General features: G+C 50.2%; 1 protein-coding gene across 1 annotated transcript in view; it reads left to right on the top strand.

Moving 5' to 3' along the window:
• Positions 1-19,146, top strand: part of ANXA11 (annexin A11) — a 54,301-nt gene that overhangs the window by 21,457 nt on the left and 13,698 nt on the right. Inside the window, exons 2-6 of the mRNA XM_023509603.1 lie at positions 12,393-12,455; positions 14,728-14,840; positions 16,447-16,839; positions 18,076-18,163; positions 18,357-18,677. Coding sequence (XP_023365371.1) covers positions 12,401-12,455; positions 14,728-14,840; positions 16,447-16,839; positions 18,076-18,163; positions 18,357-18,677 — 970 coding nt within the window. The 5' untranslated portion in view covers positions 12,393-12,400. The remainder of the gene's footprint in view (positions 1-12,392; positions 12,456-14,727; positions 14,841-16,446; positions 16,840-18,075; positions 18,164-18,356; positions 18,678-19,146) is intronic.

Raw genomic sequence — 19,146 nt, 5'->3', positions numbered from 1 at the left:
GGGCTGGGGATTCGAACCCAACACCTTAGGTGTACGTGGCTGGCGCCTTAGCCGGTTGAGCTATAGGCGCCGAGCCCCATCCTCCTTAAAGTACCTCCAAAGTGCTGATTATGGGCAAGAACCACTGCGCCCTGCTAGTTTGGGGAATTGGAGCAGCCACTTATGTTATAGGACTTCTGAGAGCATTTATTATGCTATTGTGAATTGGTAGTTTCCCAGAAGGGGATGTAGTAGTTATAATGCATGACTATCTGTAGAAGTCAGCATTTTCTAAACTTTTTAGACAGTGAGTATCTCTTTATTTCTCTCTTTTAACTGTGTATCTGCTAACTTCACAACTTGCAAGGCATAACGCTGGTGTCAGAGAGCACAGTCCAGGAAGAATGAGCTTTGTGTGTCTCATGCCGCTTGCTTCTCTGTAGCAAGACTGAGCTGGGGTAGGAGTCCTGGTTAGATCTGAGTAAGGCTTTTGGGGGACCTGGATGGTCGGAGCTCATAAGTAAGCAGCTTTATAGTGAAAGTGAATGGACTTGAAGCCTGGGGGAAATGTTTGGATCACCTTTGCTGTAAGTACCTGTAGTGGTCTGGCTGCTGTCAGAGTTGACTATCATGTGCCAGGTGGGTCCTGCCCCACAGAAAGCCAAAATGCAAATGGGCTTATTGGGGGAGGTTAATGTTCTGGCTAAGAGCCTTGGATTTATAAGTGTATATTATGTTGTTCCTTGTCCTGGGGCCGGTCTTTTGATACTTAAATGATCTTAGGAGCAAGTGAAAGAAGGGGTGATAAAGGAGAAAATTGAAGTTCAGGGATATGAAGTGATAAGGCCAAGTGCACTCAGCTACTAACTGGCAAAGTAGAAGCCAGGCCACAAATGTCCATCTGTTCTTGGAGCTGCATGTATGGGGTACACATGAAGTTGGGTACTGGGGTAATAGTGGTAAACAAGGCCGCTAGCCTGTATGTTTGTCCAGTGCTCTGGAATGCAACATTCACAGATGACTGGGAGGGTCACCACTCACTAGCACCTCCTGTTCCAGGGAAAGGAAAGGTCCTGGGGAGGTTGGTTTTCTGACTTTCTTGTGTTGACAGGTGACCCCTCAAGTGTCCAAGCTCCCGCTTCTTCTAAGATGAATCAGTGCTTGTATCTTCTGCTGCCTTACAAGTCTAATCTTAACTTAGAGTTCCAGCTATGTTTTAATTATATAAGTGCACACATGCATGCGTGCGAGCGCGCACACACACACACAAATGACCCCCAACTTAACGGTGTTTGACGTATGATTTTCAACTTTATGTTAAGAGTATGGTTTGTACTGAATTTGTATCACTTTTGCTCCATCGTAATATGGTTCATTAAGTTGAACCATAATAAATCTCAGGCTGCTGTGTTACTAGCATTAAATGCGTTTTGACTTCATCATATTTTTTACCTTCAAATGAGTTCAGCAAGGTGTAATGCTGTTATAAGTTGAGGCGAATCTGTATATATTTGTGTTTAAAATTCCTAGTATTTAGTAATATGAACAACTAGGGATGAAATCATATACTATGGGCCACGCGCAGTGGCTCATGCCTGTAATCCTAGCATGAGGTGGGTGGATTATTGGAACTCAGGAGTTTGAGACTGCCTTGAGCAAGAGCGAGACCCCATCTCTAAAAAAAAAAAGTAGCCGGTCCTTGCAGTGGGCACCTGTAATCCCTGCTACTCGGGAGGCTGAGACAAGAAGATGACTTGAGCCCAGGAGTTTGAAGTTGCTGTGAGCTACAAAACCACAATGCTCTATCGAGGACCACAAAGTGAAACTTTGTCTCCAAAAAAAAAGAAAAGAAAAAGAAATAATATACCATGTCTGGGATTTTCTTCACAATTATACAGAGAAATGGGTGGGGTCAAGATGGATCAAAATTGACCTTGAGGTAGTAATCGTTGAAGCTAAAGGATGGCTATTTATTGTACCATTCTGTTTTGTATGTATTCTTCTTAGCAAAAAGTTTTAAGAACTGTCAGTCATCATTAATCAGTGCCTCTACTGTGGTTTGCTTCTTGGAATCCCACAGCCAGCCTTGTGTGTGTTATGTACTGGGCCAGCTCCTACAGCTGCCTTTTCATGGGGTTGTGGGGTGGAGCTCAGGCTGTGTCTGCCTTCCCTCTTCCTCTATACGAGGGGTGGAGTGGTATGAACCAAGGTATACTGTTTCTAGAACCTTCCAGTCATGGGGATGACTTAGCAGACCCCAGTTCAAAGCACGTTTAGTGCAGTATCTCCTTCTGCCCTTGGAGCAGGGGGTCTTAGTGTAGGTCAGTCACCAAGGGCAGGAATAGGGACCACCCAATAAGCCAGCCCAGCTTGAGCTGAAAGGGTCACAGCTTTTATGATCAGCTCCGTGAGGGGAGGAAGGCAGGCACTGTGTTAGCTGCCAGCCAGCCACGTCCTGTCGCAGAACTCTCCCTTGCACGTTTGTGATTTGAGTTAGCCATGTCCCTGGGGGAATTTTAGCTATAAAACAGAGGGGGTTGGAGACTAGATAATCTCTGAGATCCCTTTCAGCGTGGATATTTGTGAGTCTGTAAGTCTATGGTTTTGGGTGAAAGCTGAAAGAGGTCCACTTTGAAAGTAAGACCCTAGAGCAGTGGTTCTCAACCTTCTAATGCCTCTTATTGCTGCGACCCTTTAATACAGTTCCTTATGTTGTGGTGACCCCCAACCATAAAATTATTTTCCTTGCTACTTCATAACTGTAATTTTGCTACTGTTATGAATCGTAATGTAAATATCTGATATGCAGGATGTATTTTCATTGTTACAAAGGGGTTGTGACCCCCAGGTTGAGAACCACTGCCCTAGAGGAAGGAAGGGTCATAAGAGGGGATGCCCATGGGACTAGGGAGATCTGGCCTCAGGTCCTTGGTTGAGATCCTTTTCTGGGTGAGATTCTTAGAGCTAGGCTACTTAATTAAATAGACATTTGTGTCTTGCCGAGGACCTTCTGTCTTGTGTTTCAGACTTTAGGCCCCCGTCTGCACCTTGCTCTGGGTTGTTGCCTTCTTTTCTTCCTGGTGATCCAGGGAATAATACCCAGCTGGGATAGAGGCCAGGACCCGCATAGACCTGCTCAGGGCTGGCCAATTCCTTACCGCCTCAAACTGCACCAAGAGGTGCACCAGGCGGGAATGTGGCCTGAGAAGGGGGAAAACCCCAAACAAAACTGTCTTGCCGTCTGTCCTCGTAGCACTCTCAGAACTTCACTCCTGTGACCAGTTGTGTATGTGTTGGGGGTGTTGCTCACACTGACTAATTGTCTGACACAGGCTGGGTATCCCACAGTTCAGTTCAATTCTGGCCTTGCCTGGAGTGTGTGCAGACCCTGCAAGTTAAAGGGTTCAGTCCCACAAGGCTTACAAATAAATAATATTTCTTGTTATGTCATAATATCACAGGGACTGTTACACAGGAATGTAGCTTTGTGCTGGAGGGAAGAAAGTTTGCAGATGTGCAAGTAAATCTCTTTCCTGTTTTTAAAAAGCACGTACTATGTATAGCTTGGCTCCCTTAGCTCAGTGAGTAGGGCACTGGCCACATATACTGAGGTTGGTGTGTTCAAGCCTGGCCAGGGCCTGCAACCAAAAAATAGCTGGGCATTGTGGTGGGTACCTGTAGTTCCAGCTGCTTGGGAGGCTGAGGCAAGAGAATTGCTTAAGCCTAAGAGTTTGAGGTTGCCATGAGCTGTAATGCCACGGCAGTCTACGGAGGGTGACACAGTGACTTTGTCTCAAAAAAATAAATAAATAAGAAGCATATACTACATATACTTTTTATATAACATATGCACACATATGCATTTCTCTGTGTGTATTTATGTGTGTGTCTTGAATTATCCATTAGAAACTGCTCAGCAGTGACCTTTACAGAAAGAAGAGTGACTTTTGCTTTTCACTTTGTTCTGCTTGAATTTCCCTACAGTGTGCTTGTATTCCTTTTATTTTTTAAATAAAATTACTTTTTAGCACAGTTTTAGGTTCACAGCAAAGTAGAGTGGAAACTAGGGTTCCCATGTCCGTCCTCCCTGTACACTTGCACAGCACCCCCCTAAGCAGGACTGCCCCTCAGTGGCGCATTTTTGCAGGGAACCAGTGTGGATACATCATTAATCCCTAAAGTTCATAGTTTACTTTAGGGTTTTGTCTAATATATAATGACATGTGCTCACCATTGTCATGTCATAGAGAATAGCTGCACTGCCCTTGAGTTCCTCTGTGCTTCAACTGTTCCCCCATCCTTACCCTGACCTCTCAGTGTCCCCCATCAACATCCACTGGCAGCCACTGGCCTTCCTACTGTTGTCATAGTTTTGCCTTTTCCGGAATGTCGTATAGTTGGCATTATCCAGTGTGCAGCCTTTTCAGGTTGGCTTCTTTCACTCAGCAGCAATCTGCGTTGACTGTGCGTATATATATCTGTGTCTTTTCATGGCTTGATAGCTCATTTCTTTTTAGTACTGACTAATGTTCACTGTCTGAACGTACCGCAGTTTATCATTCACCTACTAAAGGACATCTTGGTTGCTTCCAAGTTTTGGCAATTACGAATAAAACTACTGCGAACATCCACCTGCAGGTCTTTGTGTGTGGGCCCAAGTTTTCATCTCATTTGGGCAAATATGAGTGTGATTGCTAGATTCTTGGTGAAATTATGTTTAGTTTTGTCAGAAGCTGCCAAAGTGTCTTCCAGAGTGGTTGTCCCATTTTATATTCCCACCAGCGGTGACTGAGAGTTCTTGTTGGTCCACGTCCTCAGCAGTATCTGGTTTTATAAGGGTTTTGGATTTTGGCCTTTCTAACAGGTATGTGATGGTATATTGTTTTAATTTACAGTTACTTGATGACATGTTGAGATTTTTCATGTGCTTACTTGCCTTGTATATCCTCTTTGGTGATGTCGGCTCAGATCGTTTCCCTGTTTTTACAATCATGTGGTTTCTTTTCTCTTTTTTTTTTGAGACAGAATCCCAAGGTGTAATCTTGGATAGAGTGGCATCTTCATAGCTCACAGCAACCTCCAACTCTTGGGCTTAAGCAATCCTGTTGTCTCAGTTTTTCTATTTTTAGTGGAGATGGGTTCTTGCTCTTGCTCAGGCTGGTCTCCAACTTGAGAGCTCAAGTAATCCACCCATCTCAGCCTCCCATAGTGCTAGGATTATAGGTGTGAGCCACCGTGCCTGGCCTTCTTGTTGAGTTTTACGAGTTCTTCGTGTATTTTGGACAAGAGCCCCTTTATGAGATGTATCTCTTACAAATATTCTTTTCCTGTTCTGTGACTTGTCTTTTTTTCTTTTTATTTAAAAAAAAAAACCTGAATCAACAGGGGTTATTAAAGCTGATGGCTAACCTATTGTCTTAGTCTGTCTTGTGCTGCTATAACAGAACATCACAGACCGGGTGATTTACAAGCGATAGAAGTTTATTGGCTCACAGTTCTGGAGGCTGGGAAGATCTGGTGAGGGCCTTATGCTGCTTCATAACATTGCAGAAGACATCACTTGGATGAGAGAGCACCCCAAACTCACTTTATAAGAAACCCACTTTCTTGATAAAGACAGCAATCTATCCATGAGGGTAGGGCCCTGAGTCATGACCTAGTATCTCTTATAGGTCTCATCTCTCAACACTGTTGCATTGAGGATTAAGTTTCTAACACATGAACTTTGGGGAGCACATTATACCAACCATATATTTAAAGTTTGGTTAAAAACAGATTAGGGGCTTTGCGCCCGTAGCACAGTGGTTATGGTGCTGGCCACATACTCCAAGGCTGGTGGGTTCGAACCTGGTTCAGGCCAGCTAAGTAACAATGACAATAGACAAAAAATAGCTGGGCGTTGTGGTGGGCGCCTGTAGTCGCAGCTACGTGGGAGGCTGAGGCAAGAGAATTACTTCAGCCCAGGAGTTTGAGGTTGCTGTGAGCTATGATGCCACAGCCTCTACTGAGGGTGCCACAGTGAGACTCTGTCTCAAAAATAAAAATACTAAAGAGCAGATTAGAATTTAGTTTAAAAATTAGTACACACACACACAAATTAGTACACAAAGGAATATTTGAGCCACCAGGCTAGGGAAAGCCAGTGGAGGAGCCTCCCATGAAAGTGCCCATTCCAGTCCAGGCCAGCTTGGTTTGCTGCTGGCCACTGAGGGGCAGGAGGACTCCTGCTCTGTGGCATCCGGCCCAGGGCTGATGCTTCACAGCATTCGCCTGGCGCAGCTTCTGTCCCCACATTATCCCTGTGCTGCCCTTTGGGGAGGACACTTCTATACCCAAGTGCTAGGTATGGCAGTGCTGCTGGCTTCATTTCCACATCCTGGAAGTCAGGCAGGATGCCAGAAGATGCACATGGCCAGGCCTTGCTGCTGACTGGAGCTGGCATCTCTACCTCCCGCTGCTGGGATGGCCAAGGCCAAGGCTTCCCACTGTGGGAATGGGTGGCGGGGTGGGTGGAATGAGGCCCTTCTTGTTCTGGACACTTTTGCCTCCTGTCCCAGCACTGCATTGTTAGATCCCTGTGTTCAGGGCCTCCAGTGAGGGCCTGGTGGAGCCCTTGGAATGAAATGGTGTGTTAATGGACACACGACTGTGGGGAACCAGCCCCTTCGCAGTCCCTGAGAAGCCCCCAGGCAGCTACTCTATTCTTTCAACATTCCCTGAGTGCTCAGAGGCTGATTTTTGCTGCAGTGCTGAGCTGCCTGGGCCTGCTGCTTGTCCTTGGAGCTTACTGCTGGGAAGAGGACTGCAAGGTCAGACGGGCTATTGAGTGTCCAAATGCCTTAGAGGAAAGAGCATTTCTTATAGTGTGGCCTGAAGAAATCAGTTATATCAGTTACAGGGATGGGGTATGTATACTTGTTTGCATTTCTGATTCTTTGGCCTGTCCCTGGTTGAAGGGCCCAGATTCATAGGGGCCAAGGCCTGGGTGTGGTTAGTGAGTTCCCCAGGTGATTGTCCACGTGTAAAGCACTGCTACACCAAGTGTGCCCAGGCAAGCAGTGCCAATAGCAGCTGGAAGTATATTGGAAATGCAGCTTCTTGGACTCTGCCTCAGACCCACTGATCAGATTCTGGAGCTGAGGTCCGGCCATTCCTGTTTTAACAAGCCCAATAGGTGACTGTTTTATAGAAGCAGCGATTTAGCTGGAGAGGGCCGCAGCTGGATAGAGTTGAGTGCCCAGCTGCAGGCACATGCTACCAGTGAGGAAGGGAAAGGTGGTATTTATGCTGCAGCATGCCCTGAGAGGCAGGACCAGAGGCCAGAAGTTCCCCAGAGGCAGGTTTCTGAGAACAGCAGCGATCCTTCGGAGGCCAGCTGCCTGTGTGTGCAGGAGGCCCTCTCCAGAGAGTTCCTGTGTCAGAGCACTGTGATGGGGAGTGGGCACAGAACTGGGGGTGTTCCCTGGCCTGTCAGAGTGTACCAGCAATGTCAAGTACACCCCTCATCCATGCAGCCAGCAGGCCAGCCTCCCTGCAAACAGGGTGACAAAAGTAGGGCCCAGCCCTGGTCATGGTGGAAGGTGTGCAGCTCATGGATGCCAGAAGAAAGCAGATTCACCCATTAGAATTTACTGTTTTCCCTTCTTTTATGGAGAATGGGGGTTAGACCTGGTTGGGAGGGGAAGGTGAGGTCCCTGAAAGTGCTGCCAAGCCTGGATATGGCAGACCTGGGGTGCCTTGTTCTTTCCAGGGACAGTCCCTGGTGGTGGCCTCTTTTGAGAAAACTCAGAGACCAAAGTTACCAGAAAACTGGACAATTGACTAATTTTTTAATTTTCAGAAAAGGGAGAAGAATGTAGATTCTGTGAGTCCGGGAGTTGCATGCTGGCCTGCAGCCTCCTAGAACATGGGTAGTTGGAGAGGAGAGAGGTAGGTGCTGGGAGCTGTGTCCACTGGCAGGCCGCCCCAGGTACTGGGCTGTGTTTCTTTTTTTCCTGGCGATAATTAGGAAGGGCTCTTGGTCTGTATGTTAGATGTTAGAACTCTCACTTATGGCTCGGCACCTATAGCTCAACCGGCTAAGGCGCCAGCCACGTACACCTAAGGTGGCGGGTTCGAATCCCCAGCCCGGACCGCCAAACAACAATGACGGCTGCAGCCAAAAAATGGCCAGGTGATGTGGCGGGCGCCTGTGGTCCCAGCTACTTGGGAGGCAGAGGCAAGAGACTTGCTTGAGTCCAGGAGTTGGAGGTTGCTGTGAGCTGTAATGCCACGGCACTCTACCCAGGAGGAAAGCTTGAGGCTCTGTCTCAAAAAAAAAAAAAAAAAAGAACTCTCACTTACATCCGGTGGGTAAATGGCGCTGGGATGTGGTGTTTAGATGGGGGTAGCTGGTTGAATGCCTGACTCACAGTGGCACTGTGTGGCTGACATCGAGCCAGGGAGTTGCCGGTGTGACAGTTTAGGAGTGCCCACTGTTGGCCCTTTCGTATTGGGTACTTGGAAGAACACAACTGCCACACTTACCACGTGGATATATGAACATGAGACAAACCCGAGAGAGTGCAAAAATATTTGAAGTAGGTCAGAATCACAGGAGATCTCAGCAGGCTGGAACAACAGCCAGAACCTAAGGGAACCTGCATAAGGTCTCCTCATCCAGAAAACCCACATGTACCCATCCAGGGAGTTGGGGAACTGTGTCCGAGGGAGGAAGGAGGCGATGGTCCTGTCCTGTGCTTTTTATACCACACCTGGGGCCTTTGGTTCCAAAAAATAAAGAATGGGGAGCTTGGAGCTATTTCCTGTGGGAAAAATGAGGCTGTTCTTTCAGAGGCAGGGAGGACTAGAAATGTGTCTTGGGGTGGGGGAGGGGCCCGGGGAGGCAGGACCGCAGCCGATGCGGTGGGATTCCACCTGGGTCCTCCCCGCAGAGCTCCTCACCAGGAGGCAGATGCTGACTCTTGCCACGGAGCTGGCTAAAAGCTGCACCATGAATGAGCGCTGTCACCCTGTGCAGGGGGAGGCTGGCCTGCTATCCCTCTGGTTCTACGTGGCACTGCCTTGAACTGAATGGACTTTGTGTGCCTTGCTTTAGTTCTTGGAAGAGCAGCCACAACTCTGAGGCCAGGAGCGGGTGGCCTCAAGTGAGCTTGGAAATTCCCACTTGAATTGGGCCTTTTGAAAGTTTTTAAAATAGTAGTACATGCATGTGGCAGAAGTGCAAAGGGTGTGTGTATAAACGGGGCGCCTATTCTCTAGCAGAGACACCAGTGTTACCCAGTTCCTTGTGCATCATTCCAGGGATGTGTACGTACATCTGAGCCACCTACTTTGTTTCTGGATTATTTAAAATTAGCTTAATACACACAGTATTGTACCTTGATTAATAATGGTGGTCATTTGCTATCTCCATATATAGAGGGAGGCCCATTTTGAAAATAGCTACAGTGTATCCATTGTGGGGATCTGTCTTGATGTATTTAACCAGCCTCACTAGTGGATGTTTATGGAATTAATGTTGTTACAGGCAGTGCTACAGTAAAATCTGTGTCCGTTTGTCATTTCACAGGTGTGAGTGTGTGTGTCTGGGAAAAATATTTCTTTTTTTCTTTTTTTTTGAGACAGAGCCTCAAGCTGTCCCCTGGGTAGAGTGATATGGTATCACAGCTCACAGCAACCTCCAACTCCTGGGCTCAAGGGATTATCCTGCCTCCGCCTCCCGAATAGCTGGGACTACAGGCACCCGCCACAACACCTGGCTGTTTTTTGGTTGCAGCCGTCATTGTTGTTTGGCGGGCCTGGGCTGGATTCGAACCCGCCACCTTAGGTGTATGTGGCTGGCACCTTAGCCACTTGGGCCACAGGTGCCGAGCAGAAAAATATTTCTAGAAGTAGGGTTGCTGGGCAAAGCTGTGTCATTTTTAACATTGACATCTCTATTTTTATTATTTATTTATTTATTTTAGAGATAGAGTCACTTTGTCACCCTCGGTAGAGTGCGTGTCACAGCTCACAGTAAACTCCAGCTCTTGGACTTAGGCGATTCTGATGCCTCAGCTTCCCGAGTAGCTGGGACCACCGGCACCTGCCACAACGCCTGGCTATTTTCTGTTGCAGTTTGGCTGGGGCCAGGTTAGAACCTCCCACCCCCAGTATATGGGGCTGGCGTCCTACTCACTGAGCCACAGGCACTGCCCAATGTCTCTATTTTTAGTTGGTGACTCTTTTAGCACATTAGTGAAGGTGGACTTCTTTAGTTCTTTTTTTGTAACTGTCTGTCATCTGACAGTTTCTCTAATGATTATTGGTCTTTTTCTTACTTTAAAACTTCCTAAGCTTGTCATTTCTCTTTATGTTGTTTTCCTTACTTGTTTGTTATCATGCATAAATTTTACTTTAAGTCCTTTTGAGTTTGAGGTTACTTCTTTCTTGCATGGAAATCTTTGGACTGGCTAAAATTTATTTGGTGCGAGGAACATGTTGGTATCCAACTTCTGTTTTGGGTTTTTTTTTCCCTCTGCCTGGCTGTGGATGGAGCCTTGGGCCTCATTCCTCTGGGAGATGAGGAGTGCAGAGTGGGTCTCTGGTGGTCAGAGTGGTATCTACAGAGGGGGAGGTATCAGAGACACAGTGGCAGCTCACCCTGCTCTCCTGTGGGATAGTTCTTCCTATCAGAAGGGTTCTGGCCTACTTATCATTCACTTCCCCCAGGCTCTTTCCTCACCAGTGATGTCCGAGTGTCTGGCAGAAGCTGGGCAGAAGGGTCGGGCTATGGGCAGGCCCAGGAGAGTTATGTGCTGATGGCCTGTTTAGCAGTAGGGACGTGCTAAACCTCGGGACGTCTGTTTAGCAGTAGGGACGTCACACCCTCTCTGAAGGCAGTATCACTGGGGAACCTCAACTGCCACTTGCTTAGGGCCTCAGAAAATTAAAGCTATGCAAGGGGAAAGGTCTTTGGTCTGCACTAAAGGTAGCCAATTCCAGCTCACTCCAAGGCGACTGGGCTCATTGCTTTGCTATAGTCACCTCTGCACCCACTGACCAAAACACTTGACCATATCCACAGGGCTGAGAGCCAGCCCCACCCTGCAGGGGCCAGTGGAATCTTCAGGAAGTCTGTCAGCTTCCATAAAAATAGCAGGCCCAGTTCTTTGGCGTAGATAGGAAGGCACATAGGTGGATAAAGTGTTCAGAACAATGGTTATCAAAGTGAAGTTTCTGGACCAGTAACATTGCCTGGGAACTTACCCAAGGTGCAGATTCTGGTTCTGCTGACTCAGAAACTCTGGGGACTGGAGCCCAGCCATGTGCTTTAACATTCCCTCCAGGTGATGCTGATGAACATTGCAGTCTGAGACCCAGTGTGTAAGGCAGTGGTTCTCAACCTTCCTAACGCTGCCATGTATTTCCATTGTTACAAAGGGGTCATGACCCACGGATTGAGAACCACTGGTGTAAGGAGAAGCCACTTACCCGGGGCCAGCGGGTGTGTTTGTTGAGGGAGCCCAAGGGCTTCCTCCCACCCCATCGGCAACCCTGCACACTGCAGCTGCAGCTGCTGTTACTGAGAGTGGACAGATGGCACGGATCTTTGAGTGGCTGTATCCCTCCTGGGCAGTTTAATTGGCATGGGACACTGCCAAGGGATCAGGGTACAGAGGGACTTTGTGAGAGCAGGTGTTCTGCCTGGAACCAGCAAACAAGAGCCCTGAGTTCCCAGCCTCTCTCCTCCCTTAGTGACCAATCTGCAAGTCACTTGCTCTCTCTCAGCATTCGCTGCTTCCTCTCAGAAACAGGGTGGTGCTGCCTCATTTGCCCTGACTGCTACCTGGCATCCAACGAGCCTCCTGAGGGCCCTTCTTTAGGAATAGTGACTCCATACCTTAGCAGGTCCCCTTGCTGGATGAACCAGAGGTTGGAGAAGGAAGAGAGTAGCTTGGTCAGATCCACATTGGGGGTGGCTGGACAGCTGTGGTCTGTAGGCTAGGCCCTTGAACATGGGGGCTCTAGCTTCCCCTGGAAGACAAATACAGACAGACTGGAGCCCTGAGAATGAGGCAGCGTGCTCCTTGGTTCCAAGGTTGGAGAGCAGGTCCTCTGCTGTGTCGTCAGCAGAGGTGGGCTTACTGAAGCTTAGGCCAGAGGGGTTTTCAGGGAATCCTCCAGGTTCGTGGGTGGTGATTCCTTCTGCAGCTGTGGGTGGGGCCGGGTTGTGGGCCTGACAGAAGTCACTGGGATGTGGTTTCTAACTCGAGGACTTGGCAGGAGAGGGTAAACTGGGCTGCTGTGACTCGAGCCTGCTGCAGCTTCTCCAGCGGGGGCCCAGTTGCTGTTCCCTTGTGATGCTGCCTCTGCAGGCCTGCTGTGGGGCTCCCAGGCAGAGACTGAGCATGCTTTCCTCTTCCTTCCAGATCTGACCATGAGCTATCCAGGCTATCCCCCGCCAGCAGGCGGCTACCCACCAGCTCCACCAGGTAAGGGGGTCTGGGTGGGGCCAGGGTGGACAGCCCCTGTGTGCAGTGGCAGGAGTGGAGAGGGTGGGAATTACACTTTCCTCACTCCCCAGCCTCCCCACAGCCCAGCCCAGTGTGGGAACAGAGGGATCGCCACGTGGGGTAGGGCTGGAGAAAGAGTACCAGCAGGGCTGGCCCCAGGGAGGACAGGGTTTGAAGCTGGCTCTGGAAGGCCTGCGACCAGGCCAGGACTGGGCCTCTTGCCCTACTCACTGACAACAGAGGGCACATGCCTTCACTTCTTTGAGACTGTTTTCTTTGGAAAATGGCTTCAAGGTTCTTTCCTTCCCTGGGCTGTCCTGGATACTGATGACATAGCCCGGTAAAGCCTCTGGCACCATGTCCTTCAAAGAGTTGCTGAGCAGTGATTGCCCCTTGTCACTCCTACCTTGTGCTCATGGTGCTTGGTTGTGCAGCATTGAGGGTCCCTCCTGCTGAGGGAGGAGGAAGAGGCAGTCACAAGAATCAAATGTCACTTGCTGTGGCTGCCAGGAGCTGGCTGATGGGGTGAGGCTGTAACCACATAGTCAGGTGGGCAGGACCCGGCCCCAGCTGTGGGGCTTCTCCTCACACCTAGATGTTGTCTTCTCTGCCAGGACTTTCCTAGTTTTCCTGGTGTGAGATTTGGCCCCAATGGTAGGAAAGGGAACATGGGGACTCCTGGGAGCAGGGGAGACGAGGCCATTCCCAAGCTGGTCTTGCTGAGGGTGCCTGAGTGGCTGCCCTCACCCTCAGGTGTCATTCATTTCCTCTAGTCTGAGGACCCAGGGCCTGCAGGTCATTTGGACCCTCCCTCCCATTTTACACGTAAACAGGTCCAGCCAGGGAGGTAGCCCAGCCACTGTCCCAGGGCACCTTCCTCTGAATGAGCCTGCCCCAGGTGTGCCAGCACTGGGCTCCTTTTTTCTCTCCAGTAGAAATCCCGCTCCTGCCACCTTCCCTGGCACAGCTGAGCAGCCTCTGAGCAGCAAGAGAGAGAAGAGATGGGGATCAGGGAACATCTGCCCTGAGTTCCCACAGTCCTGGACTTGTGGATGGGGATGCTTCTAACAGGATGTGAACCCAGAACAGAGAGAACCTGGCTCTAAGGCTTATACCCGTCTAGCTGGTTCAGGGCTTAGCTTTTCATCAGTTTCCTCCTGTCTCTTGTGGACCAGTGTTTTCTATGACCCAGCCCCATCTCCTTTCATCCTGCTTCTCCATGATTTTTAATTTTTAATTTTTATTTATTTATTTTTTTTTAAAGAGAGAGTCTCTGGGCTTGTCACCTGTTGCTCAGTGGTTAGGGCGCCAGCCACATATACTAGGGCTGGCAGGTTCAAACGTGGCCTGGGCCTGCTAAACAACAGTGACAACTACAACAACCACCACAACAAAAATAGCTGCCGGATGTGGCAGGTACCGGTAGTTTCAGCTCTTAGGGAGGCTGAAGCAAGAGAATTGCTTAAGCCCAAGAGTTTCAGGTTGCTGTAAACTATGACGCCATGGCACTCTACCAAGGGTGACATGGTCAAACTCTGTCTCAAACAAGAGAGAGAGAGTCTCACTTTGTTGCCCTGGGTAGAGTGTTGTGGTATCATGGCAACCTCAAACTCTTGGGCTTGAGCAATTCTTTTGCCTTAGCCTCCCAAGTAGCTGGGACTATAGTGGCGGGGTCTTACTGTTGAGGGTGCCTGAGCTGCTACCCTCAGGGTAGCCAGCACTGAGGCGGGGTCTTACTGTTGCTCAGGCTGGTCTAGAACTCCTGAGTTCAAGCAATCCATACTCCTTGGCCTCTCAGAGTGCTAGGATTACAGGTGTGAGCCACTGTGCCCGGCCTTTCCATCCTTTTTACATATTTGTCATAGCAAATCGCCAAACTGGGAGGACCCCCATCCATACCTTTGCATCACATGGGAGTTCTCAGCACTCCCTGTCTTGCTGTTGTCAGGGGCTCAGTGTGGTGTCCCAAGCAGTTATCCTGTGTCTGTCCTCTCTCTCTGTGACAGTGAGCTTGGGAGGGCAGAGCCTGCCCTGGGCCCTCTTTATTTCCTTAATACCTTATAGAGGGTCTTTTCTCCCTGGAAAGAGCAGAAGGTTTCTTCTCTTCCTCTGTCTCCTTGTGGCCTGCAGTGCTGTCCAGAGGCCTAAGCCTGCTCGGCCTCCCTTCCTGACTGTGTGGGAGCTTACGTCTCTGTCCCTTCCCACCTGACAGGGGACAGACATGGGTCTAAAGGCTTGGTGTTGCTTCTAGGTGGTGGTGCCTGGGGAAGTGCTGGCTACCCTCCTCCCAGCATGCCTCCCATTGGGCTGGATAATGTGGGCAACTATGCAGGGCAGTTCAACCAGGACTACCTCGCAGGAATGGTGAGTCCAGCCCCGCTGCTGAGGCTGCTCCTGGGGCGACCAAAGGGATGGGGGCCTCTGGCTCTCTGGGCTCCAGAGTGTCTGTGTGTGTCTGCTGGGATGTGAGTGTGCCAAGCAGTACCTGAGAACATTTGGATGTTTACCAGGGTTCTGCCACCTGCTCACTGTTCCTCTCTGGGTCTTTCTTCCTGTCTGTATAATGGGGGGGAGGGGAATTGTTTGGACTGGATAGTCTTCCAGGTCCCTTTAGCTTTGCAGGGTTGGGTAGGGTGTGGTGCCCTTGTCGAGCATTCATTGAGGGCCTTGTTTGTGAGCTCAGCATAGGGCTAGGAGTGTGGAAGGGTGTGTTCGTGTGTGTTTGTGTGTATGTATGAGCGTACATACATGTGCCATGTACAAGTGTTCACCTGCACATGTGTGTGTATACTTGTACCTACAGTGGGCTATTACCCTTGGGCCTAGGTGGGGATGTGACAGGTAGCTTGGGAAGACATGCAACTTTTATTTACTGTTTTGCTTTTAAAATAATATATTTTATATCTGAAAACAAACGTATGTTTAGTAGAAACTATATACTGACACACACCTTAATGTGTGCCAGGCCCAGTTCCTAGGCACTGAGGATATGTGAATAAACAAAAATCTCAGCCCTGTCACACTTGTCGTCCTCTGGGAAGAAGTAGATAGCAACACAAGTCCACTGTGGGTGTTATTGGAAGTGTGGGTGCTTTATTGGAAGTGTGGGTGCTGTGGGAACAAGGCGAGCAGGGGAGGGGGATCAGAAACGTGGGTTGAGGGATGTGAGGTAATGATTTTAAGTTGGGGGTCAGGGCTGGCCTTGCTGAGAGAGGGGATATTTGAGCAGAGATCTGCAGCAGGGAGGGGTGTGTGTTATTGATGTGCAGGGAACCCAGCCCCCTAAGTGCAGGGGCCTGAAGTGCCCAGGGATGAGGAGGAGGCTGGTGTGGTTGGAGTGGAGAGGTGAGGGGGCCAGGAGAGAGACAAGGTCTGGGGTGTCAGAGGCCATCATGGTAAGGGTTTAGGCTTGTATTCTGAGTGAGAGCAAGTCCACCAGAGCCACACTTGCCAGAGTGGTCATCTGTGCTAGTAGGCCTATGTGATGGAGCCACCCCCATGCCTACAGACGAGGCCCGACCCCTTCCTGGACTGGGACCCCTTTACTCAGGTGGTCAGGGATGGGAGGAGCAGCTTTCTGGGGAGGGAAGGCCATCTCCCCTGCAGAAGGGGTTGAAGATTTCTGGTTTGGATCCAGAGAGATCTAAGTCAGGGCTCTAACTGCACTGTGTAGCTTTGAGCAAGTGACTTTACCTCTCTGAATCCATTCTGTTATCTGTGAAACAGGGATAATGGTACTTCATACTCACAAGTGAAGACACCATCAGGATTGAATCAGTTAAACTATGGAAAGAGCTTGTCCTAGACAAGGCCTTCCATAGGTGCTGGGGGCTGTGCTGGTGGGGCAGGGAGCTTTGAGTGAGATTCTGGGGGCTGTGCAGGGGTCAGGTCAGGAAAGGGCAGATGGATAGAGTGCACTGGGCCCAGCTGGGCCCATTAGTCTTAGGCTCTCTGCTTTGTATATTTTCAGGCGGCCAACATGTCTGGGACGTTTGGAGGAGCCAACATGCCCAACCTGTACCCTGGGGCCCCTGGGGGTGGTTACCCACCAGTACCACCTGGGGGATTCGGGCAGCCCCCCTCTGCTCAGCAGCCTGTTCCTCCATATGGGATGTACCCACCCCCTGGAGGAAACCCACCCCCTGGGATGCCCTCATATCCACCCTACCCAGGGGCACCTGTGCCAGGCCAGCCCATGCCACCCCCTGGGCAGCAACCCCCAGGGGCCTACCCTGGACAGCCGCCAGTGACCTACCCTGGGCAACTACCAGTGCCACCCCCTGCACAGCAGCAGCAGCCAGTGCCGAGCTACCCAGGATACTCAGGATCTGGGACTGTTACCCCTGCTGTGGCCCCAGCCCAGGTAAGTCCAGCCCAGTGCCACCCTTGGTCCAGGCCTGGACCCCAAATCCTGGAGACATGTGACCCATTGGGTGGGAAGACGAGAGAAGGTTCAGGCCTCCAACTACAGTTTCCAGTTTTAGCAAGAGTATCACTTTCTCCCAGGCTGCCACCCCTGGTTTGCATTCCTTAATTCCTGGGGGAGCTGCCCTGTTTTTCCCGGCTTGGTTAGACGTTCCACACGCATGTTGTGTCAGCTCCATTCCACTCACCATTCCTCCTGTGGCGTTTACTGCCCAGGCCACAGGGCCCAAGACTTTATGCCCAGCAGCTCTTAGTCTTAGTCCCCTTGATAGTCCCTCCCAGATAGGTTTTGGAGGAATCTTAAAATCTTTGGGTAGGGAAAATTGCTGGCAGTTCCCCCAGGATGGATCTTGGCTCATTTTGGAGAACAGTCCCATGTTTGCAGAGCCTAGAATTCATTGTCATGGTTACATGGCCCAGCCAGCCAAGCGCAGGGCTGGTGGTATGTGCTTGATGACTATTTTTAGACTGAGGGTCCCCTTTCCTCCTCCCTGCACTGCCACACAGTCCCCTACTCCATCCTCCCTCCCTCATCTTTCCTCTGAGCTTATCTGTGTGGCCATGTGGTGACCAGTTTGTATTGGCCAACAAGAAGTCAGTCCACTGGCAGACAGTTCAGCCTGGGAAGTTCAGGCTTGCTCATTGGCACAGCTGTTGGGGTCTGCAGGAAATCAGGGGGTGATAGACTAGGGGATCGTGCCAGGGAACTGGTGCCGGTCTTGAGAAGCACTGGGGCTGCTGTGTATGGCTAGGAAGGTTGGATACCTGAGTCTGCCTGGAGAGGACATGTGCACTGGCCAGGCCCATGAGGAGTGCCCTGCTCACACATGCCTGGGAAGGCCACAGCTTCTGTTCCTGAGGCTGGCCTTTCATCAGGACTCTGGGCCCCAGTCCTGAAGGACCTGGGTGTAGGGCCAATGCTCAGATCAGGACTCAAATGTAGGTGGGTCCCCATCCCCGTGAGCTGGACAGAAGCTTCAGAGCCAGAACACAAGGCCAGGTAGCAGTCAAGGTAGGCAGACTGGATGAAGAGTCCTCTGCGCTGGTGATAGTGTGTGCCCTTGGGTACCTCAGCTGTTGGAGAAATGGTTCCCAGAGTCTGGGGGTTGGGCAGTCTTATACCTAGGGAAGGCAGTGTGCAAGTCATCTTACCTGTGACTATTTGTCTAAGTAGTTTGGAAACCGAGGGACCATCACAGATGCTTCTGGCTTTGACCCCTTGCGAGATGCGGAGGTCCTACGGAAGGCCATGAAAGGCTTTGGTAAGAGACCCCAGGGGGCTCAAATCCTACCCCTTATTTCCCAGGCAGTTTTGCAGTGGCTCTGTGGTGGGGGAAGCAGGCCCCAGGGGTGATGGTAGCAGAGATGGATATGGGGTGTGGTTAGAATGCCAGCAGAGTCCAGAGCAGCAGAGCACCCTGTGGCCCCAATCCTGCCCTCCCACCTCTCCTCCAGGGACGGATGAACAGGCCATCATCGACTGCCTGGGCAGCCGCTCCAACAAGCAGCGGCAGCAGGTCCTCCTGTCTTTTAAGACGGCTTATGGCAAGGTGAGTTGTGGGGTGCAGGGGTATAGCAAGGCATGGCCTTGGTTCCAGCACAGCCCTGCTTGCCCTGTTTTTCTTTGGGGCCAGGGGGCCTGGATCTCCTGGATAGACAGCAAGGTACACAAGGGCATTTCCTACTGTCCCCCACCTGTCAGAGGTCAACATGTGGTGGTATCTTTTAGAAGTAAAGAATGTCCCAGGGAATGTCTGAGGGAGAAGCCCCAGACTCCTTAGGGTACCCAGGTTGTGAGAGCCTCCAGACATCTGGATTCTAGCTGGTCTCGGCCATGGTTTACTGAGGTCGTGGCCATGTCCTTCCCTCTACTGGCTCCCAGCCCTCGGTCTCTCTCCCCTGCCCTCTTCATGACCACCATTGGAGTTTTAGCTGATACACGAGCTTTTAAGGAAAGAGCTTTAAGTACTGAACAAATACAAAGGCAGTGCATTTTGAACTTTTGGGAGCTTGGATCTTAGAAAGGTAAAAATTGGGTAAATATTGAATAGGTTAGTAGTGTTCTCAAACTTCAATGTGCCACGCATATCCTGAGTGTCTCACTAAGATGTAGGCCCTTTTTCTTTTTCTTTTATTTTGAGAGAGTCTCACTATGTCGCCCTCAGTAGAGTGCTGTGGCATCACAGCTCACAGCAACCTCAAACTTTTTTTTTTTTTTTGAGACAGAGCCTCAAGCTGTCGCCCT

The sequence above is a fragment of the Otolemur garnettii genome, unplaced genomic scaffold (genome assembly GCF_000181295.1).
Source record: "Otolemur garnettii isolate 467f Iridium unplaced genomic scaffold, OtoGar3 scaffold00008, whole genome shotgun sequence".
Classification (NCBI taxonomy): Eukaryota; Metazoa; Chordata; class Mammalia; order Primates; family Galagidae; genus Otolemur; species Otolemur garnettii.
Note: the sequence above shows the minus strand (reverse complement) of the source record. Positions and strands in the feature narration are given on the sequence as shown.